Source organism: Aspergillus pseudotamarii (assembly GCF_009193445.1).
Source record: "Aspergillus pseudotamarii strain CBS 117625 unplaced genomic scaffold BDV38scaffold_140, whole genome shotgun sequence".
NCBI classification, from domain to species: Eukaryota; Fungi; Ascomycota; class Eurotiomycetes; order Eurotiales; family Aspergillaceae; genus Aspergillus; species Aspergillus pseudotamarii.
In genome coordinates, this window is record NW_022475154.1 from 9,409 (window position 1) to 32,172 (window position 22,764).

At 45.2% G+C, this 22,764-nt stretch overlaps 6 protein-coding genes across 6 annotated transcripts; 3 read left to right on the forward strand and 3 right to left on the reverse strand.

Annotated features, from left to right (window-relative positions):
* The first annotated feature begins 724 nt into the window (after nucleotides 1-724).
* BDV38DRAFT_42195 (uncharacterized protein) lies at nucleotides 725-1,767 on the forward strand. Its single transcript, XM_032063321.1, has one exon. It carries the CDS (start codon nucleotides 856-858, stop codon nucleotides 1,588-1,590), a length of 735 nt encoding a protein of 244 aa, XP_031906930.1. The 5' UTR covers nucleotides 725-855; the 3' UTR covers nucleotides 1,591-1,767.
* A 9,362-nt stretch (nucleotides 1,768-11,129) lies between these two features.
* On the reverse strand, nucleotides 11,130-11,792 carry BDV38DRAFT_276428 (NUDIX hydrolase; the record flags this gene model as incomplete). Its single annotated transcript, XM_032058213.1, has 2 exons — nucleotides 11,130-11,671; nucleotides 11,768-11,792. The coding sequence occupies 2 exons, from the start codon at nucleotides 11,790-11,792 to the stop codon at nucleotides 11,130-11,132; spliced, it is 567 nt and encodes a 188-aa protein (XP_031906931.1).
* Nucleotides 11,793-14,256: 2,464 nt separating this feature from the next.
* On the reverse strand, nucleotides 14,257-14,958 carry BDV38DRAFT_276429 (uncharacterized protein; the record flags this gene model as incomplete). The annotated part of the gene is made up of 2 exons (XM_032058214.1): nucleotides 14,257-14,565; nucleotides 14,623-14,958. The coding sequence occupies 2 exons, from the start codon at nucleotides 14,956-14,958 to the stop codon at nucleotides 14,257-14,259; spliced, it is 645 nt and encodes a 214-aa protein (XP_031906932.1).
* Nucleotides 14,959-16,817: 1,859 nt separating this feature from the next.
* Nucleotides 16,818-19,001, forward strand: BDV38DRAFT_266025 (uncharacterized protein). The gene is made up of 3 exons (XM_032056410.1): nucleotides 16,818-16,959; nucleotides 17,013-17,668; nucleotides 17,715-19,001. Exons 1-3 carry the CDS (start codon nucleotides 16,864-16,866, stop codon nucleotides 18,286-18,288), a joined length of 1,326 nt encoding a protein of 441 aa, XP_031906933.1. The 5' UTR covers nucleotides 16,818-16,863; the 3' UTR covers nucleotides 18,289-19,001.
* Nucleotides 17,713-19,001, reverse strand: BDV38DRAFT_266029 (uncharacterized protein). The gene is made up of 3 exons (XM_032056411.1): nucleotides 18,869-19,001; nucleotides 18,207-18,809; nucleotides 17,713-18,154 (listed from the first exon to the last, which is right to left on the reverse strand). The coding sequence occupies exon 2, from the start codon at nucleotides 18,744-18,746 to the stop codon at nucleotides 18,375-18,377; it is 372 nt and encodes a 123-aa protein (XP_031906934.1). The 5' UTR covers nucleotides 18,747-18,809; nucleotides 18,869-19,001; the 3' UTR covers nucleotides 17,713-18,154; nucleotides 18,207-18,374.
* A 2,826-nt stretch (nucleotides 19,002-21,827) lies between these two features.
* BDV38DRAFT_42255 (uncharacterized protein) lies at nucleotides 21,828-22,549 on the forward strand. The gene is made up of 2 exons (XM_032063322.1): nucleotides 21,828-21,875; nucleotides 21,931-22,549. The coding sequence occupies exon 2, from the start codon at nucleotides 21,941-21,943 to the stop codon at nucleotides 22,337-22,339; it is 399 nt and encodes a 132-aa protein (XP_031906935.1). The 5' UTR covers nucleotides 21,828-21,875; nucleotides 21,931-21,940; the 3' UTR covers nucleotides 22,340-22,549.
* Nucleotides 22,550-22,764: the final 215 nt, after the last annotated feature.

A 22,764-nucleotide genomic window follows, 5' to 3' on the forward strand; every position in this document is an offset into this window, starting at 1 on the left:
CAGTCGCTCAACTTTCGATGAGCGACCTCCAGATATCGAGGCCCCGCCAAAACCTCTCACCCCAGGTGTCTCCAGGTTTGCTCCTTAAGCATGCATCACCGGCTCTCAGCTAGAACAACATCACTTCGGTTCCCCCAGCCTCAGGTTCTCAGTGCGAGTGAGATACAAACAAACAAACAATTTATTAACGCCCGGCGGCTGAGCCGAAAGGGCAACTATCACTAATCTACTAGTACATATCCTATCGCGTGCCATGTCTCCTTCTAGCCCGTACAATTTCACTTTTAGCATATGTCGTGCCGTCTATCAGTATTGTAAGAGATTCTCGTGGGTTAGTAGTTTTGTTAGTAGGCTGGCTTGAAGGCGCTTCTCCAAGTGTTCAACATCCTATCTTTGGCAGTTGAAGCGCGTCTACCATGTCTGGCACGAGGTGGTTGGTGTGAGTTAGTTTGGGAAGGGTGGGTGATTTGTGTTCAACGATATGATTAAGTGACGTCGAGTCGGCCAGTGGCGATTGTAAACCGTATTGACGCTCGTACGAGTGAGATACAGTGATGCTCGAAATTGGACTGACTCTCAAATACTTCTCCATTGTTTGTTGGCCCCACTGCCAAGAGCTTGGCCTGGACAAAATATTGAGCAATGTTCTGTCCGCCTTGTACCGTAATGTAATGTATTTTATGCAAATTTATGAGTCTTTGTGACTGTGCATGATGTCACGTGGTACGCGATTCGGCAGCAAAATTCCAACATTCCCGTCGACTCCCTAGCGGGGAAACCACCAGAATCAACGGCGCACCATTTCCGACCTGTTCCGAACCTTTATGTCCACCGTATCCAAAATCATAGATCGAGATGTTCCTGCGTCCTTTGTCAAATAACGCAAAACCTTCTGTCCTATTTCGCGCGGAATCTGGTAGTAACACTAACTTCAGTGAAGGCTACCTCTGTGCGCGGAGAACGATCTACGAAGGCCCACCATCATGGCAAGAATTCGATACTCAGCTATCTTGGGAACGAAAACGGACGCGATTTCTATCATTCGGCACTTGGAAGCGAGCCATGCAGCGGCGAAAAAATCTGGAAAGTAAGGGGGAAAGGGATATTGTGGTGATTGCTGTGTGGACAAAGGGTTTGGCAGGCGTGTATAGTGCAGAGGAGGCTGCATCCAAACTTGGATATTCTGATGCAGGGCTGGATCGTCGAAGAAAGCTGTGGCACCACCGCGACGAATATCTTATTGAAGGCGGCATTGCGGCTGATGAATATCGTATCCTTGCTGTCTTTGAGGGTGGAGGACCTGAACATGAGATCGTCTTCGAATGCCCTCTCTATCGGGTACCAGCAATGATCCCAAGCGGGTTTTTCCCTGGGCGAAGATCAGGCAACGCACTCCAGGATATAGCTTATGAAATTTATAGTCACTCGGGCGCTTTCGATGATATGAAGAGAGATGAGCTTGTAAAAGCAATTACCAGGAATCCCCAATTTTTTCCGACTATACGGTATCAGCGCCGCGGCCTGAGTGAAATATTTGATGGCTTTCAACCGACACGCCCTAACATGTTAACCGGAGGCGGCCTCTATTAGATAAATAATAAAGAACGACGAATCACCATTCATCATCAGCATCTCACCCAACATTGGTAGTATGGTTGCCTTGGTAATGAAGGAAGGGATAAGCAATGTCCAGAGAGAATCAGGCTGAATCTTGAGACAGATAGTAACATTCAACTTGCATTTAATTCATTCCAAGTGCTCTTCTGATTGCTCTTCTGCTTATCCTCGGGATAGGCGGATTGTGGACTATATATTTATTTTCGGCTTCGGTTTCTAGCTGAGGTTGATTTTGAACAAGTCACCCGGTACTATAACTTCGGAGTGGTACGTACCGTATTCCATGCCATATTATATTTATCAATTGGGATACCAGGATTCTGGAAGAGTGCTTTTAAAGACACTCCATCTCCGGGCACCCACAGTGCTAATACGCGATTTAGGGAAAAAAATTCAAAAAGCACATGCGTTAGATCCGAAGCCGCTGCATCGAACTCTTATAATGACGAACAAGCCCTCCAGCCTCAACATGATCATCACGTGCATTGGCTGCATGGAAATGATCGAGGTCAAGGAACTCCTGTCAATCCCCAACATACCGGACAACTTTCCCGTGAACGGCATTCTAGAGCCGGAAAAATGCTTTATAGCTGTCACGAACTGTCGCACGTGCGAGAGGAGGATTAAGAACAGCCTCGAGAAGATGTTTCGAGGGTCACCCGGAGTCCCGTGTGTGTCTTCAGCCATTTGTGACGCTATTCCGATGCGCAAGAGCGCCTTCGCCCTTGGCTACTCGGAGCCGTGTGTCTGTGACCCACCTTTCGTGACGATGGATCAAATAATGATCGCACTCGGGAAGAACTCTACGATCGGCAGCATCAGGATGCTCGAGAGTGACATTGAACCCTTCGACGTGGAGAGAGATTCGTTGAGAAGCAGCTTCATCGTAGACCTTGGATACCTACGACCACAACAGCGCTAGAACAGTTGTTGAAATCTCAATCTGGGTCATTTAGTTTTAAACGATCTTTCTTTTTATAAGCAGAAAATGATCGCTCAAGAAGATATTGCGCAAGATAAGTCAGATGGGAAGCAGAAGTCGAACCAATCAAGAACAAAGGACCTCGTTGAATTAAAATACAGTCAATTGGTTTACCCAGCCATCAAATCGTAACCTCATTATATCCCCCAGATTGGTTGACCCATCTGCCTCCACTGTGACCTGTTCCAAGTCTCGGAGAATCTGTTCTATATATTCGCCCGCACCACTGAGCTTCAAAACCCGCAAGATGGCACGGTGGATGCCCAGAAGCCGAGGAGATGGCATGTTGATCGTATCAGTAGGGCTCCGTGTTAGGACACGAGTGACGGGGAAGTAAGGGTCGCTTAGGAACAAGGAACAGGCGTTCCCAGGCTTCTGGGTCACATGATCACGGGGTTCCATGATGTTCCATCGAGATCCGTCGCTCTGCATGATAGTCGGCTTTATGCATGCATATAGAATAATTATACGGAGTACTTGGCACCATTCATTCTGATTGGACAAAAGAGGAGAGCTGCCCCTATCTCCACAAGATACCATGTTTAGCCACCACTGCCAAGTACACCAGGATGGATATAGTTCTTACTTCTGTCAATCTGCCGCGTGCAAGTGTGGATCATCGCACGAGTTGTTTGGAGCAAGTTGTTCGACATCTGGTATTCATGCCAGGATCGATCAAGCATTCGAGTAAATGTACATAAAAATAAAATACCGCATAAGTTTTACGTTTTCCATGAAAAGTATATTACAACCGCCCTCATTTTAAGGCGGTTCGCTCAATCAAAGAATCACGCCAAGTTCTTGGTGGTGGGGCCAACAAACAATTGACAAGTGTTTGAAGGTCAGACCGATTTCGAGAATCACTGTAGTAGAGAGTGTTCTCACATTCTCCACTAGGACGACACCACTTTGGCTGTTAGACCTCAGGTCCTCCGTGCGAGGAGGTAACTGATTCCCGTCTCTTTGCACACCGACACGCGCGTCCGTCCTCTCGGGCCACATAGACAGTCTCGTCAGATCCTCATGACCTGTCCGTCACTGCCATTATGTGCCACGCCCCACAGGGAAAGATTTCCCCGCTTCGCGTTACCAGCGCAGATCTCTCCCCGCCGGCCGACCGTGTCTCACAAAGGCTGCCGTGGTATTCCCAGATACCCTGCAGAATACCGTAGCAGTCCTTCACTAACCAAACTTGTATCCTCAGTATCGCAGACCTCTCGAACATCCGTGGCTAAGCCTTAACGAATTCGTCAAAGTTCGTCGCTAGATCGCACGCCCCTGGCAGAACAGACGGTCGACATGTTCGATCAACGCTGCCCGTGGCCCAGCCTTAACGGGGGACTTGTAACCGAACACCCGAAATCTCTCCCACAGACTCGCACTATCCACTGCTCAACCGATTGTATCCTCCCTCGCCGCGGGACGCCAATTTCAATTATGATTTTCAAGCTGCTGGGCGACCCGCAAACCCAGAGAGTGTTCAAGCTCAGAGGTGTCCTGTCTCTTTTCTAGGCGATACCACATCCACTGGAAATACAAGCCCAGCTTCGGTCTCGAGTACGAGTCGAGTAGACAATCGTCGGATGGTTTTCATAACCCGTCTTCCTCTGATTTTGTGTGGGAACCTATCAAAACCCCATCGAACCTATTAGTTACCCGTCAAGAACCCCCTCTAACCTCCTGGTAAGACCAGAAGCATTAATGGGGGTATACATGCGGGAGAGGGGTGCCCAGGCCCTCACAGGAAAAGGGAAATATACAAGAACAAGCAAAAGAAAAGAGAAATAAATAGTCACTTACCTATTGGCGCAGAGCAAACATTTCCAACGCAGCTGTCACCCAATTAATCCGCCCCCGGATTAGCGCTATCATACGAGGACTACCTGTACCAGCCCCCTCCAGGGTATTCAGCACCTGGAGGAGGCTGATTAACAGGGCCTCGAGACTCTCTTCGTCAAGCAGGATTATATCTTCTCTGGTCGACCGGATAGTGAGTCCGGCTGCGTGCAACGCCTGAAGGTAACCCGCAGGATATGTCATTTTTGCGATATCTACAGAAAAGCTATACGCGCGCGAGAGTGGGATAAAGTAACTATTTATATGTATATTGAATAACACTGCTGACAAGCGAGGCGACCCCTGGTCATCTAACAGTGCCAGATAGGGAAGGAAGTATCAGTGAATAGGAACGGCAGTCCAAAAGGGAAGGAATAGGAATACAGAATACAATAGATATAATAAACACAGTAGACATATAGACAAAGGAAGCCAGAGTAGAGAGAGTAGAAGAGAATAGTGTTACTCTATACTCAGGAGAGAAAAACAAGAAACTAGATAATCGTGTTATATATTTCTCTGGCTGAGATAGCTAACAGTATATATATATTACTTTACTTGCTTTTATAATCACGATATTCAGCTTTCTTTACTTTCTCTAGCGAGTGTGGTATCTTAGTATTCACAAATTGGGTGGATATGGACAGTGTTTCAGAATCGCTTCGGTATTATCTTCTTCTCTGTTATTATATATTTACTATATATTCAGAGTTATTTTATAAACTGAATAGAAACCGAATGGAAACTCAATAGGAAGGTGAAGGAAAGTGTTGGAAAGTCAATACCAAATAGAAAGTCAATAGAAAGCCAATAGTATTGTAAATAGAATACTAATAAAATTTACACTGAATACTGTTACAATTGTAAAAACCTGCTGTGATGAATCATCATATTTATGTAGCTGAAAACAGAAGGTCTTGGCAAGGTTATGCAACAATGGTCCCCCGCAATAAAGACCGCTTAGGACCGCGGGGGACCATAGTGCGGGCCTCAGCAATGTGAGAAAAGACCAAAGACCGCACCATTCCTAGGCCTAGCCACGAGATAGGCGAGGACCAGGAACTCGAGCTAGAATCGGACCATACTGTGCGCTCGAGCATAATAAAGGATTCCTCAGAGGATCCGTCCTCATTGCCCAGATCGCTTGAGGATCACGAACTGACAGAACTTTTGAACGACGTGTATCCACATATTGCGAACAGATTAAGGTCTGCAACTGGAAGGATGCCGCTATTCAATCTTGAGTAGGCAGCTGCGCAGGCTCAAGACCTGACTGGAGATATAAACCAAATGATAGGAGTCGATAAGCTCCCAACAAGTATGCCTAACGTGCAACAGGCACTTGAAGGCCGTGATAACAACGAGGTGTGGGCGTTCTACGTGAAGAATGCATTGCATGCTTCCAGCCTCGCCAGCATAATTGAGAAAGATATCCCTCGTCCTCTCCCTACAGATCCAGTGTACATACGTTGGACAGGAATCAGTCGTGCAATACGGGCATGGCTTATGACACAGCTATCACCGGATGTGGTCAAGCTAGTGATGAAATCATCGGATGCAAAAGAGTATGCGGACGATGCCTTTGCAACGATAAAGAAGATCGTAATAGGTGATGGTCATGTTCTGGCAAGGACAACAATGATCGAGACCTTTAAGATGGATCGTGAGAAATTCCCCTCAGTCAAGGCTTTTGTTGAAGAATTTTATGACAAAATATCAACCTGCAATAACTTGGGCCTTGATATATCCCCATACTTTGCCTTACAGTGGCTAATACACCACCTCAGAGATGATCTCCCAGGCTGGTTAGAGATGTACGAATCAACCCTCGCGAAGGATGCAGCAACAACGTTTACAGACGAAGATCTGCACAAGTTTATCAATACTGCCTCCGAGAAAGGTCGTGAGGTAGAGATCAATCAATCTTCTGCCTTGAGTGCAGCGGTTAAGACGAAGCCTCCCCCTACTGCCCTGTCTTCACCTCCAGCGCCTCAGGATAATGGCAGACAACAAACCAAGCGAAGGAAACACACACCAGGATATGGAGCTGACATAGAGAAACATGTACAGTCGCTCATGGGAATGCCAGATGCCAACGGGCTCTGCGGATACTGTAAGGACCCGGATAACAAGCATCACGCAACTGAGTGCCCCTATTTGGTACCGGAACGACGTCCCCAGCGACCATGGCACGCACCGAATGATCTGATCTGGGCTTATTTCCCTAGGCTCTGGAGAAAGCATTCGAATACAACACCGAAGCAGGAGAATAAGGATACCTCTACCGCGGCGATTAACAATGATAACTTTTCTATGATATCTGTGGGAGAAAGGATATCAAACTGCTCTCACTGGATTTACGATATAGGTGCGAGTAAGGCCATTACCCCGGATCTTGATATTATCGAGAACTATGTCCCCTATGCCGAAGGTGATGTTCCATACTCGTACAAGACAGCGGGCTTAGCTGTGGCCACGACTCTGGGTTACGGGTTTGCAACCCTGCCCCTGATATATGACAATAAGGTTACAGATTTACGGATCAAAGTCTATTACAATCCACAAGCACCGTATAGTCTTTTTGGTGCAATGAAGGTCAAGAGTTAACTAGGGCTTGATTGGGATACTCGCACGGGGAATCTCTATCTGAGAGATAAGGTTATTGGAAAAACGGTAACTCGTCAGGATATGCCTTGGCTTTGCCTTGCACAAAGAATATCGTCTTCCGCGATAGATACAATGCTTCTGCACCGCAGATTCGCCCATACGGGTTTAAATCGAGTTCAGGGAACAGCTGAGGTCAATCAGATTGAGTATGACAAGGCTCGTGAGCAATGTGAGGCTTGTCAGATCTCGAAAGCCAAGAGGCTAGTTTCCCGCGATACGAAAGAACGCACTGTTGATCCATCACATCTGTGGCATGCAGATACACAGCCATGGAAACCTATCGGTCATAATGGCTATACCAATTACCTTGTATTGGTCAATGACGCAACACGGGCGATAGTTGTACGTCTGTTGAAGCGTAAGGCGGATGCGGCAGATGCTGTGATTCAATCTGCTAAGCAATTCCGCAACCTTACTGGCCGTCACATAGCAAGGTGGCGTATTGATGGCGGACGGGAATTCTATAATTTCACATCTTGGGCGACGAAGGAGGGTATTAATGTCGAGATTACACCTCCCAGATCGCCAGAACCAAATGGTCTTGCAGAAAGGACCGGCGGATATCTCAACTCTCTAGCCAAGAGTGTGTTGATTGATGCGGGCATGCCTGACACTATGTGGCCGTACGCGGTAGAGCATGCCGCTAAGGTTGTCAACCGTCTAGTGATTAAGGGCAACGAAATCTCGCCTCTTCAAGATTATCAAGAGAGACTGAAGCTGCCAAACGCAAAACCTTCAATCGAATTTCTTAAGGTCTTTGGTTGCCGGGCTTATCAGCATATCCCGAAAGAGGATAGAGTTCAAGCTCAGAAAGCGTCACCACGCGCCAGAATAGGATATTTTGTTGGCTTTGAGGGTGACGGTGAGGTCAAACGATCAAGAGATGTCATATTCGATGAGACCCGTACTTACCGTGATGATAAGGATGATGGTCCGGCGCAGCCAGCTACATCTAAGTCGCCGAATAGTCCTCTCCCCTCGGATGGGGGTACCTCGATTGTGATTCCCGATATCCCTGTGAGAGAGTCGGTTGAGCTGGAGGAATCTCCTGGCCCGATTGTAGACCGTGTCCATACAATTACTCCCTCGCCGGCTAAACCACCTCCTCAGCGCATGATAGAGGCACCGCCGATGATTAGACTTGACACAATAGACTCGATGATAGGTGCACGTCCAAAACGTCAGAATGCGGGCGTTCCGTCGAAAAGATATGAAGATGACTTCCAACTGGGGGTATCTTCTGCTGTGGAACAAGGAATAGCTCTACGCATGGCAGATTCAGATACCGCAAACATATCAGGAGGCAATGTTATCGCCGTATGCTGAGAAATGGCAGAAGGCAATGGAAAGTGAGGTAGAGAGTCATGAGGAGAATAAAACCTATGATATTGTCTCTCCACCCGCAGATACTAAGATCTTTTGGGGACAGTGGGTGTATGATCTCAAAACCGATAGTGATGACCGTGTCATACGATTCAAGGCACGATGGGTCTTCTGCGGAAGCAAGCAACGACGTTTTGTTGATTTTAATGAGATTTATGCGCCGGTGATAGCAGACACGCTTGTCAAGATGGTGCTTACATTTGTTGCCCTTCGAGACCTAGAATGGGAACAATCTGACTTCTGTACAGCGCATCTGAATGCAGATATCGATAAGAAACATATTTACATGATCCAGCCTACCGGTTTTCGCAAGGGTGGAATGAAGGCAGTATGCCATCTCAACAAATCGCTATACGGCCTTAAGCAGGCAGCATACCTGTGGAATAGGGATGTCGATATTAAACTGCGCGAGATGGGCTTTGTCCCGATTGATGAGGACTGCTGTGTTTATATCAGCGGTAATGAGATAGTACTCCTGTACGTGGATGACATCCTTACTATAGCGCCTACAAGGGCTGCAGTCATTGCTACACGCCAGGAACTTGCAGGATCGTTCAAGCTCAAGGTTATAGGCGACCCGGCTAAGTTTCTAGGCTATAGCCTGGTTCGTGATCGTGAGAAGAGGACGATTACGGTCCATCAAAGGGCGTACACAGAGGAGACACTACGCTGCGCTAAGATGACAGACCGTGCTCCCCGTAACGCACCTATGTCTCCAGCATACCGCACCGAGCGTTTGAATGATACTGAGGACGCTGTTCAGCGAGAGATTGAGGACGCTGATCCTGATATTGATAATTTGGTACCCAACCTATACGCAGAAATTATGGGACGTGTGAATTGGTTGGCAACCAGGACCAGACCGGACATTGCGTACGCGCTTTTCCGCCTTCAACATCGCGCTGCTGATCCTGATCAGGCTGATCACACAGCTATGAAAGGATTGCTGCGGTATCTACGCACCCACGTTTATGGAATCGTTCTAGGCTGTGAGCCAGATAAGCGCTTGGAAGTGTATGTTGACGCCGCACATAAGGACCACGCGGACGGGAAATCCACGCAGGGATATGTGGCTTTCTACGCCGGCGTCCCTATACTCTGGAAAGCGTCAAAGCAATCGGTTGTCTGCGAATCGACCCCCCTGACTGAGACGACTGCGGTAGCCCCGGCGGCCCGCAACGGACTCTGGCTTCAGAAGATTGCAAAGTCTATCGGCTTGCCTGTAGATGAAGCTATCCCCGTCTACACTGATAGTAATGGGGCTATCACAGCCATATCATCCGCCAACCATACGCGCGTATCTAAATGGATTGACATACAACATCTGCAGGCACGCGACTTCTATAAGAAGGGCATGATTACAATTGATCGTGTTGAAGGAAAGGACAACCCTGCAGACGGTTTTACTAAGCCGCTAGTCGGTGACACATTCAAGCACTTTATCAACCTCCTAAACCTTATGGATATCGGTCATAAAGGGCTCCACTTAGGCCTCACGTTCCAGCCGGAATAGGGGGGGTGTTGGTGAGGGCTTCCGTCTGGCCTTAGGGCCCAGGAATATGGGTTCTTCCGGGGCCGGTAAGCGGGGGCCCACAACGCTGAGGAATTAGTAGCTAGTTGAGATAGCCAAGAATGAATGAAGCAGATGAAAAAGCTCCCCTTTCCACTCACTAAGATATTATCGAGTGTGGAAGTCCGTCAGCCATAGTGGCTATACGTGTTATCTTATTCTGGTCAATGATGTAATGTGAGTTATTGTAACAGTTATAGCGGACTGAATCGAGGTTGACTTGTTTTATTACTTTCAAGCTTTCCTGATATAAATATAGTAGACTGCGGGTATGATGCTGTTTATATGTAAATTTTCTGCAAGGCCGCTATATATATGGTGATTTACTATTGATTATCTGCTATCTAACTAATATCGGTGGTGTTATGCAAGGGTACTGGATTTTAAAGATGTAATGAGATGTGTTTAGAAAGAGAAATATAGAGGTAATGGCGCGTTTCTAGAAATGAAACTCTGCTCAGGAGTTAGTTTTTGATCGAGTTCCAGAGATAGGACCCCTACGGAAGTACAGACTAATTGGTACAAAATCATCCAGGCAGTATGTATTGGCTTTTTTTACTTCCTCAGTGGTTCCCATCTTCTAATATATTTCTGAAAACTATACTAAAGTTTGGAGTTAACCCTGACCTTGAATTTCTCTTCCGAGTGACTTTACAGTGGGATGTCAAAAGTTTGAAACCATCCATTTATCGCCTAGCCTAACCGCCTTCCTAATTATACTATTTTGCATGGCAGAACCCTCGCAAATTCCCTACTTAGGCCTTGACACTTAGTATATATGTCACATAAATTCATAACTAGTATTTGTCTTCCTCCTAGGAGCTATAATTTAATGTGTAGATAGACGTGTGCAGGTTAAAGCACTGAATATGGTAGGGTTGTATTATGGCGGTATGCAAGGCGGTCAAGCGGACGGTTTCAAACTTTTGACATCCCACTGTAAAGTCACTCGGAAGAGAAATTCAAACCACTCAACCGTATCCCCAGCCTCATCCTCCAGCCTCATCCTCCAGCCACATCCTCCAGCCACATCCTCCAGACCCCATACCTACATCCCATCCACAGACCTTGGACTTAGACTGAGCAGTTCTTTGTCACTGTCGCAAAAGCTTCGAGGATAGTCTCCTTGTGATTTCCAAACGTCTTATACTTGTCGCATCGCACCTCATCCTCTGTTGCCAATACAAAATTTTGGTGCTCCTCAGGATTCAGTTGTATGACGTCCTCCCATTTCAGTCCTGGCTCAGACGCATGTTGGCTATGTACATGTGATTCGGAAGTTTTGGGTCCGGAGACCTCAATAATATATGGAAGGCCAACCCATTTATAGTGTTCGCGTTCCTTCAACCGTGTCCAGGTCTGAGTTCGGAGGGTATAAGTAATTCGGGATAGCCGCAACCCAGTCTCTTCCAAAACCTCTCGCTCTAAGGCATCTCGTGGTGTTTGGTCTTGTTCTTCGGCACTCCCAGCGGGCACCTCCCAATACCCAGGTTTGGTATCGCAAAGAGCGCGTTGGATAAGAAGGATACGAGGTTCTGGTAAATCCCAAGAGAAGATATGGGCACTAACTCTGATGCAGTAGGCAGTGTTGTGTAATCTATACTGATCACGCGATTCTGCAATTTGTAAAGCCGATAGGTCCGTTTCGCAGTGAAGATCGAATAATGACCTTTTCACGTCAATCACCGACGGCAGCATGCCAGAGGGTACACTCGTGGGGTTGATACTGGAAGCCATTTGAACTTGAATATGATGAAGTGCTCTGAATTGATAGTATTTACTACTCGCCCTTGGGGGAAAGCTCTGACCCTCTTTATACGATTTATCCTGGGTCAAACAACCAACCTAATTTTTAGTAATACGAGGCATGCTCAGTGCACGTATTAGAGGCAGCCCGGCGAAGAATTCCCCGACCAAAAGCTCTCACGGTACATGGATTACGTGGCCTTTTACTGATGCGGTGTCATTGGATAGAGGAGAAAAAACAGAAAGAAAGACAAGGAAATCTTGCCGCTCCCCAGCTGCGATAGATTAGGCAGTCATTTGTGCATCGGTAGCTTGTCCGATTCCAACAGACTATCCAGGGTGTGTTCCAAACTAATGATGCGGTAATTCTGCGAGCGAATACTACTAGCGGATGCCTTCTGCAGGAGGATGATCCCTATCTCATTTCTTTATGTTCCCCCACACTGGATGGACACTGAGAGGGATGGGACCCTCCGACTCCAGTAACTCCTCTTGAATGCTTCCACTTAGTGCTATCGTACTACTGAAAGGTATGACCGAAAGATTCCGCTTCTTTAGCGCACTGCAGCTGCCATTATGATGTCACTAGGCCTTTGGTTGTACTGGTTCAAGGCTTTGAGCGTATACCACTTACCTGTCAGATTCGGGAACAGTACAACGAAGATAGTGCACCAAGCCACTAAGCACCTACTACTGCGCAAAAGTGGGTGAGAGTATGAGGGGATCTTTCGGAGATCGTCAACTCAACATTATATGTAAAACTACCAAGGCAGCGATAAAAACATAGTGGCGAAATAACGTCGTGTATGGGGATCTGCTTCCTGATAGTTTTGCCTTCAGACTCCTCTAGCTTTCAAGTTTCCTATCTTATACTATAACGTAAAGCATGTCCATGCATGATCGGCTGACTAGTCATTATATAGTCCCAGAGAGAAAAGTAGTCCCAGCACGCTTGACTTGATATCGTTACAGATATTGACCGGCAGTTCACCATGTTCCTCTGTATCCCAAAACTCCTCCAAGTTTTCAAACTGTAAAAGACACCCATACTCGGTTAATACTGAAATAAAGTATCTGTAGCCTTTCAACCAACTATGCATGTTATATCCAGAATGTTGATATGTATATGTTTTGAGCAGCTCAGTGATTGTCTTAGGGGTCAACTTGAAATATACCACAGCGTGTAGATCAGCAAAAGCCGCATTTGCTTCAATGTGGACAATTCTATACCCTAAGCTGTGGGGGTTTTCAAGCATCACCGAACAAAGAGTCCATACAATAGCCGTATTGACTTGAGGTGGCGAGATATTGACGTTCTGTTCCATCGGTAGGACTCTGATAATATCCATTGTAGGTGGTGGTACGCTTCGTAAAATTGTTCACGATTGACAGTTGGCTGAAGGTAGCAGTTAGCGGAGGCTAATTCTTGCTCGTAGAAGATTAAGTATATTGTATACAGAAGTATTTCTATATGAACATGTACCAAAGCTTATTGGCTGTATAAGCGTCCAATGAGAAAATGTTCAAAATGACCGAGAGGCACAACTAAAGGTGTAAAAAGGCTACACACTCTAGGAAATGATGAACTAAAAAAATGTTAAAAGCAGTGCTGCCTCTTTCTGGTTTTTACTGTTATATTATTTAAAAACAAGCGCCTTTGCAACATTTTGGCTGTGTTAATATGTAGGGACAACGATCTTAGCTATTGTATATTGCAATCTACAGTAGACTTGAATAAAGCATTTAGATACAGTCTTTTACCCCACTCAAGCCTTCCAAGAAAATCACTGAATACGTTGTCCACCGACTGCTTTCCAGCTACATCAATCATGATGCTGTTAACAGTTATTAGCTTAGGGTCATTTATTATATCGTACGATGGTACTTACAGGACGCTATATCGGAAAGGAAAAGATACCCGTACATCATGTACTTTTCAACTAGTTTCCCTCTGTACTAATTAGTAAGAATAACACTGGAATGATTTTATAGAACTCACATGAAGCCACAACAGCTATGTAGCATATTTGGCTTGTCCATGTTCAAGACCTCATATGCGATGCCTTCTAAATTAGGACAAGAATAGTGTACCTTGTATGTGGTCATTTCCTGAGTTTCCAGGATATAGTTCTCAAGCCATACTAGTTGGCAGCGTTTATCCTCCATATCTAAAAATGCGAAGTGATTAACGGTAAGACTAGCGTTGCCTCCATCGAAATAAATTGTTAAAACATAGTGTTGTTTGCAGTAGTCACAAGAACGAGAGGAAACCCGAATAGAGTCGACCTTAGGCCAAACGCGCTTACAGATTGCGAAATGGAAGGTGTTCATGCTGGAAAGGTTTATGGGCAACAAGACAAATGCTCCAGAGGAAGCTTATACCTTCCTATCTAGACAAAGACGGAGCGGCTATATATAGTATTTAATATCTTAAGAAGAGCTAGAGACAGGCCCCTTATGCAAAGACAATAAGACTTGCAGATTGGTCCACTTTAAACAGTTCCCAGATTGAATTTGGTACCAATTCACGAGCAGCGTTGAGCTTGCGTTGGAGTGATTCTCGACGGTTTTGAGCAAGGTGTGAAGCGCAGATGACTATAGGGCAGGAGATTATATGGTCTTTGAAAGGGGTCTGTTGGAAGCGAGCAGAAAACAAAATCCTTTGCTCGCGCATGCGAATGTCGCGATATGCTGTAAAAATGGAGATCCCAAACTTAGTCTCCGCTTCGATAACGTCATATAGTTCACCAGGCAAGAGCGGTAGCTATACAAAACCGGTACTTAACGGGTAATACTCGAAGCCAAGATAAAGATCACTTACTGCCGGACGCGGGGGTGGGCTAGGGAGTGCGATAGTTTCTCCACTACTCGTTGTGCCTATAGTTAGGATCGTTGGTGGCCGATCATTGCGTAAGGTTGGTGTTAACACCGGCAGGTTTGGCTGACCCTCCTCATATGTTAATAGTTTTGGGGTTTGGTACTTTGAAGAGCTACTCTGCAGTTGATCATAACCAATAGCAGCATCTCCGGAATGGCTGTTCATATCCTGTCCTCCATCGTTCCAGTCCGTTAAATCGACCGAGCGGCGTCGATCGGACCAGAATTGCTTGAACCACAACGGCATCTTTGCATGCCTAGACATGTTGAGGCAGGCCATACTGTAATGAAAAAGACTAATAAGGATTTAAGACACAGAGTACCAGTATACTCTTGGAGCCGGGCTAATTTGTTCCATGAAATGATATACAGGAAATGATCGTTGGCCTTATAAATATAATAATTCAATACTATACAGAGAGATATACATACTATGATAGATCATAAATCTAGGAGCCAGCATACGTCACGTTCATACATATGGCATAATTATATGGGAGAAGTAGGACTCTAAACATACCTTGTTCTATTCTTCGTAAATCCTAACAAGCGGCCTCACTACTATTGGTCTTTTTTATTAATAGCATTCCGAACATCGAATATTTAGTTGGTTTAATTGCCTAAGGATTAAATAACCATTGCTGAAAGTAGGCAATAAGAATAGTAAATTGCGTACAGTTTAGGTAGCCTAGAAAGGAAGATAGCATACCGGATTTCCACTAGACAGCTTACAGCTGCACCATATGGCATCGGCTCATGTTGGTACTGAATACAAGAAATGCAGGAGACCAATTAAACTTGTGGAGGAGTATACATATTCAATAGATATTATAATCCAACAGCTTCAAAGCTATCTACTTGATCAGACAGGCCAACCATAGCAAAGCTGTGTAACCATTTGAGGATGAAGCGTATGTACTGATTACTTCTCGCCATACGAAAGAAAACAACTTGGACTATATCCAAGTGCCATTAAAACGAAATACATTTCCAAGAGCCACGAGGAGCCAGCAAAGTCAATAAACTTTATATGACCCGACCGGTCCAAAAGTAGTATGTGACAGCCAAACATCCGCATGGATAAAATCGACTGAAGGCTCGGGGCGGCATTTTATAACACAATGGTTATCAATTCCATAGAGTGGACTTACCGTGCCTACAGTGATCAATGAATACTGAGCTTGCCTAGTGGATAGGTGGGATTCAACAGGGCATTTAACCATTTTGGCAGGGAAGAGAAAGGTGATTGGGAAAGACATTACTATAAAGAAATCCAGATCTGGATAGGGATAGATAGGTCTCTTTCAAATCGATTGGGGCTGTAAAGACCTGATCACTGGGCTCTTTGCAAACTATACACTCACTGCTGAGCCATAGGCTTTTCAGTGCTTTGTATTGGGGTTCTTCCGTTGCCTTGAAATGGATGTAGAGAGCATCATACGTACCGTATCCATCCAAGCACAGAGGACACGCGTAAGGCAAGTTTACACTGTGTGCAAGAATCCGGTAAAAGTTCACTTGGGTGCGTGCAGATTCGTTTGTCTGAGGGAGTGTAAAATGGTTCCAGACTTTATTTGATAAATTGGATCCTGTTTAGACCAGTACAGTTGATAATAAAGTGCATATTATCCAGCCTGAAACTGCTGCAGATGCTATCAGACCATCCTTGTCATACAACTAGAGCTAGAGCAGAAATTCGTTCACGCTAGTGTAGAGGCTCTAGCCAATATTATCCTTATCCATGTCCCTTGTTATTGAGCTCTGTACGGAACTTTACAGTAGAATATGGTATTGCTGTACATAGAGAACATAGTAGGCACTAAATGATACTAAATTTGAGTTGGCCTCGATTTGGGATGTCACAAACTACCCATCTGTCCTGGTCACCCTATATCTGTTGCTCGAAAATAAACATCAGTAAGCCTAGATCATCGAAGTAACTTACTCCTTTCGTAGATTTATTATTTTTATCACACCGCCACCACTAACCAAATACCAGCCGAGGACCCATATTGGTCAAGCCAAATTCGGTCAGCAAGGCTGGACTGCTCTAGCGCACGCACGGACTGTCAATGTCTACCCGGGTAGACATTGACAGTCCGTGCGTGCGGGAGCGAGTCGTTGAACGCTTCCAGTGTAGTTATACTCCTCCTTGTTCAACCTCTTGACTCTTCCATCTTTAACTATGGCCAGCAATGAAGAATCTTCGATTAATTTGGGGTTGGCCATCTCGGCCAAGATTTGGGAACTTGAGGCCCTCACTCGCGCAGCCGGAGATTCTGTGAGATTTCCTTGTTCTCCAACCCTTTACCTGGCTGACCCTACCCGATATAGGCAGTTAGTGATCATCTAAAACAAATCTCGGAATCGGAAAACCAGCTTTTATCTCTCCATCGGGCCCTCGTCAAAAAAATTAAAACGCCACCCAAGCGGGATACCTCGATCTCCGAGCGACGAACCTGGTTTTCAAACTTCATTTCGCACGACAGGAAGAGGCTTTCTGATAAGGACATAGACACCCTCACATCCATAACAAAGTATTGGGCTCTTAGTGATACTAGAAGCCTTAAGGTTTGTGCAGAAATTTGGGCTACAAGACCTCATTCGTTTTGCGACGGAGAAACACCAGACAATGATGTTATTCGACGGTGCTACAATGATTTAGAACGCATGGAGGACCTTGATGCAATAAGGCGTAAGGTATTACTTTTAATATTATCTCGACAAGTTCATCAGAGACAAGAACAGCTTCTTTCTGATCCAGCCGCGCAGAAACGTTGCCGGAAAACACAACGTGATCATAACAGTCGGAGCTCGAGTCTTCTTACTTTTGCTTTAGACGACATTTGCTCACGGCTGTGGGATGACCCAGAGGGATATCAAGATACGAGAAGAAAGAAGCTTTCCCGCTACTCATTATTTGGATGGAAGTGGGATAGGTTGACTCACAAGGAACTGATTCTATCGTTGACCCATATAGCGGCAAAAAGGTTCTTGAAACCCACTTCTTCACCTTTATAAACTAATTATCTATAGGTTCGAGCTTCACAAATGGAGTCATATCAAGATTGAAGCATTGAATGCATACACTGAAACATTGCCCCAATTTGCGATTCGAGATACTTTGCACAAGGCTTGGATTGCAATCCTGAATTACTATGAGGGAGGCACCACGTTATCTCAAACAGTGAATCCCAATCCTCAGGGAACCGATGAACCACGAGCCAACCTCCAGTCAGTCACATCAACATCGTCAGACGCACCCACCGGAACGTCTCTTGGTTTGGAGCTCACTTCTTTCGAGGATATATCTGCTTCAGCCGACCCCTGGCTCTTCCTCCCCACGGAGCCGAGTAGCAGGAGTAGGGCTGATGTTACTGATAATTCTTTCGAACCCACCCTTTCGGTAGACGATATCATCGCTTCAGCTGACCCCTGGCTTTTTCTCCGTCGTGCTGACGAGAGTACTACTGGTCCTGCACTAGCGTCAGCTTCGGCTGGACCCAGGAATATTGGGTTAACGTATACGAATGATCATACTGGATATCCTCCGGCTGCATCTGGATCGAGCACGTTGAACAATTCCACACTTGCAACGCTCTCAACATGACATTATGTAGCAGGTTGGCGTTAGTTACATTAACGTAATACATCCTTTTGTACATCTTTTTATGATCCTGACTCTGTCGTACCCTTTCAAGACGCAGTGCTATTTTCGGTGAGTTTGGCCGTGGGGGGCTTTGCGAGGATGTAGTAAAGAGAGCCAGATAAAATAACCTGTTTTTCAAAGTAGAAGGGATCTGATCCAGGAATAAGGTAGGGACCGTCTAGGATTCGAGGTGTGCCTTCGATAATGTACACCGGTATTATATAGGCCGCTTTTTCCAGTATTCTGGTATTTCCTGTTGTTTTCCGAACCTGTAGGCCGAAGTCCTCTAAAGAAAGAGGTATTTCCGACGCGCATTTGACTAATATGGGTTTGAGGTTCTCGTTATCATCGCATATAGAAGTGTGTTGGCCGCTTTCTCGCCACTTTGCACTTGGAAGAAACCTCACTAGCTCATCCATGATGTGCTTTTTGTGCTATAACCGGTTTAAAATGATTCTAGTGACGTGACGTATCGACGGTCTCTGTAAGAGGGAAAAAGGGAAATTAGCAGCGAAAAAAATATGGTGCGCTTATCACCTACATTCGCAGTCAGGAGATCAAGGGATATCTTGTGTTTCTTTTCTGCATATCCGTAGTCAAAGTAAAATATCCAATAACCGATATTCTTAGATATAGGAAAACTTAAGGTGTTTGCTGCGCGACTTGCAATGAGGGGTTGCTAGTGGGGTGGAGGGGTTTTCTTTTGATGCCCAACAGTAATACGTGGTTCCTAAAATACCATTAGCGCAATTTCAGCCTTAGGCATCAAGATTGCGCGTCTAGGCCCGATGTCCATTTTCTGAAGACATGGACCACCGCAGCTTATATTCGCCTGCGCTGACCTCTAGTTTAAGCTCCCAGCAGTCAACCCTGTTGGCTAGCCTGCAGACGCTCATATACACTGCAAGTGGGTCGACATCACTTTCTCCACAAACAAGGTGTCTTATTGGCCTCTTACCCTTCATCCGGACAGTGTGCCACCGCAGGTATCCGCTTCAGTGCACTGGTTTGTAGCCACTACCGTAAACAAGGCCTCTTCTAATATACGCAGCACACACATAAGAACCCTAACCCCGATATTTAGGACTTTCTTTTTCTGGGCCCGATTTAGTTGCTAGCAATTTGATTTCTCCTCAGCACAGGAAGACCGGACTGGAGGTACCCTACTATCAAGCGTATCACCGCCATCTACAATACGAGAGCTTAACTTAATCAAAGTTTTGTATAACACATTGCCCGTGTATTCCAGAGCTTGGTAAGAGCCACTGAACTAGCCGGCCAGCTTAAAAATAATTTGTAACAATATCTTCGACATCGGAAGTCACAAGATAGACGCATATTAATGAGAAGGGTCCGATACAGTGGGCTATTATCTGTATTTTGATGCAAAACGCCGAATTACAGAGTACGGAGGTGGAAAGACTACAGGGCCGTAGGTAGAGTGGGAAAATAGGAATTTTGGGACACAATAAACTACCATAATAGGCGGATACGGGGGATCTGCCTAGTACAGAAGATATTAAGGTGGATAATAAAGGCCCTAGACTATCTTATTGGATCGATACTCAAGGCGATGTTGTATAGGAGCTTGAATAGCTTCAAATTTTGCGTTGAGGCGAGGCAGGCCAACACGCCAAAGGGCAGGTGGGTCTGCTGATGGAAGAGACGGCTCGTGGCTTGCCCCGCATACAGGAAAATACTATATTTTCATCGACTTTTAGCGCTCACGGACTGTTAAAAGTACATGGGACTGCAAAGGCGATTGGGCTGCCTAAGACTGCTTCGCGGTACTTTTAGTACTACGATAGGATTATACTGAATGATTCAAACAATGGTTAGTCACATGAACCATTATGCTTTGGGCAGGAAAGTTGCATCAGCGAGTAGCCAAATCTTATGGATAGTGGCTGCAGGTGTCCACTAACAATATTTAGCTCTCTATATTAGGTTCCTATGGCCTAGAAATAGTATTCGACAATGAAAAGAACCCTTAGTTAGTGCTCTGTCTGCTCTATTTCAGTCTTAATGTAATGGCTAAATCCCCAATATGTTGAATGGAATAATTACAGAGCTCAAAATCTATGTCTGCTTCGATATGCTTCAGCCTCGCCCGTAGCTTCAACTTTCCGTAGGCCAATTCTATTCACGCCTATTCACGCTAAAAAAAGGTGGCCACCTTGAAGTATAACTGATATCTCCTATGGTATGCAGCGCCTATACAACCGCGCAGATATCACGCAACTTAGCCTCGAGAGCACCGAGCGGGACAGACATGTATAATCCTAGAAAGGTCGACACTAGAACTAAAGATCCCTGTCTATCAGTCACAATTTCTATTGCCATTTTGAGGGATATATATGGCGCTCTACTTTTGAGTAGGCTGCAGCTCCTGAATTAGTACTCTGGTATTTGCTGATAGTATCTGTATTATTCCTTTTGAAAAACACAGTACCAAGTGTAATGCTCAAATTTGAACATTTTTTTTTCGAAATAATAGATCAGTAAGACTCCCTAAAACCCGAAGACCTATTGGATAATGGATTTAGTGTTTTCTACTATTCACTCGGGCCTATTCGACCACCACTAGCTCAGTGACGGCTAGCGCTAATGTCAAGCATCCCTATTGCACCAACATGCCCATTTTTATCAGCTCACGATAATTGGGTGAGAACATATGTAGCTGGTGTCTCAGTTTGCCCAGAAAAACTACAAAAACTCTACCTGTGATCTGTAGTGTTTTCGGGTAGATCGGTTATTATTTTCCTTTGCTCTAAATTGACTTGTCCCTCAACACATATTAATAGATCAAAAAGCGCTACTACACTGGTCGTTACATGATTTACCATGTTGGTCTCGCGGTGGGGTCAAAGTGGGCTTAGACAGTTCCAAGCCAAGGGGCACTAATCATAAATGCGTATGGTGAAGTACAGAGGGTACTTAATTTTTTTACTTGGTTGGCAATTGCATACTGCATAACATAGCATAACAATGAAATTTCCTCTCTCCAGTGCCGTGTACTTTAAAACCCCCTTCCTATACAAGTAAATATTAAGTCCAGTTGGTTGAGCGCGTTCGAAATCGGCGTGTTTTGGACACATATTAGATTCATATTCCAAGTTTTACTGCAATAAATATTATATTTACCTACAAATTACCTCTGTGCTATTCTGGGTAATTAGATATATAAGAAGAGTCAATATCTAAAAGCTCTACTCCGTACCAATAGTGGTATTCATGACTTGTGACTCCACCTCTTGAAGTGCCCTGTTAGCCGCGCTGATTGAAACTCTATATGTTGCGTCCAAATTCATTCATCGAGAAACAATAACCAATCAATCCAGGAAAGCAGGACACTTGGAACCCGTCTATGCATATCCAAGTGAAATGTTGCTTTCTTTTTTTCCAATTCCATCGACATTAGGTTGAGAAACCAGGGATATAAATTAGAGCTCGTTCACCCTCATAGACTGTAGACTTAGATTTTTAAGAGTTACTTCTTCGGTTGCCACGGAATCTTCTACCCTTTTATATACCAATTTCTAGCAAAGGTGAGTTCAGTTTAGAAGTTCTTTTATTTCAGTTTACCAGGGCTGACTAGCTTAGTCCATCAGCTATGTCTGGGTTAAAGAAGTCTGGAAAGAAGGCAGTCGAGGCTATCTTGAACCCAAAAAAGATCGACGTTGCTCTCCAGAAATTTACCCGACCCGCCGTTGGAGCTGGTAAACCTACATTCCCGACTTCTCAACGGGACTTGAAAAATATTGGGTTCCATTTCGACCTTGCCGACCATACCCGTGAAGTGCCCGACTCCAGACCTAATGCGAAGCCAGGCGCTACCCGAAAAGCCAATGTTTTCCACTGGCAAGCAGCGGCGCAGGCTGAGGCAAAGTCAATTAAGGACTGGATTCAAAAGAATGGATCGCATGCAGTGATCCAGACGCTTGAGGTCCCAGTAGATGCCACCAAGGAGGAGTTCGAGGAAATCCTGAAAACTGCAGCAGAAAAGCTCTAAGCTCCTAGGTATCCTGTTCCATTAGGTACCCAGCTTTGTCAATAATCAACAACAGTTGTGGGCCTGATCACGATGTACTGGCTGACTACACGTGGAAAATGCATGGTACTACTTTACTCCACGCCCCTCGGCTTCGTTGAGTGACCTATTTGTTTTCCCCATATTGCTTCCTACTTCTTTAAGTGTTTCATTCCCTTTATGTCATGCCAGCTGTAGACTCAAATTAAACGCCCTTCAAATCAGTAAATCTAGCTTCAGTAAATGCCAATTCAATAAAGTTTTCTAATAATAGATCACTGTAACTAGTATTGAGTCATTGTAGGGATGAAGGCGGTCGAGCCTACGGGCTTGGCAGTATCCCTGACTGACCTCATCATTTCCTGTCCGACTCTAATAAAAATGTAGCTCTCCCTTTAGCTGTCAAC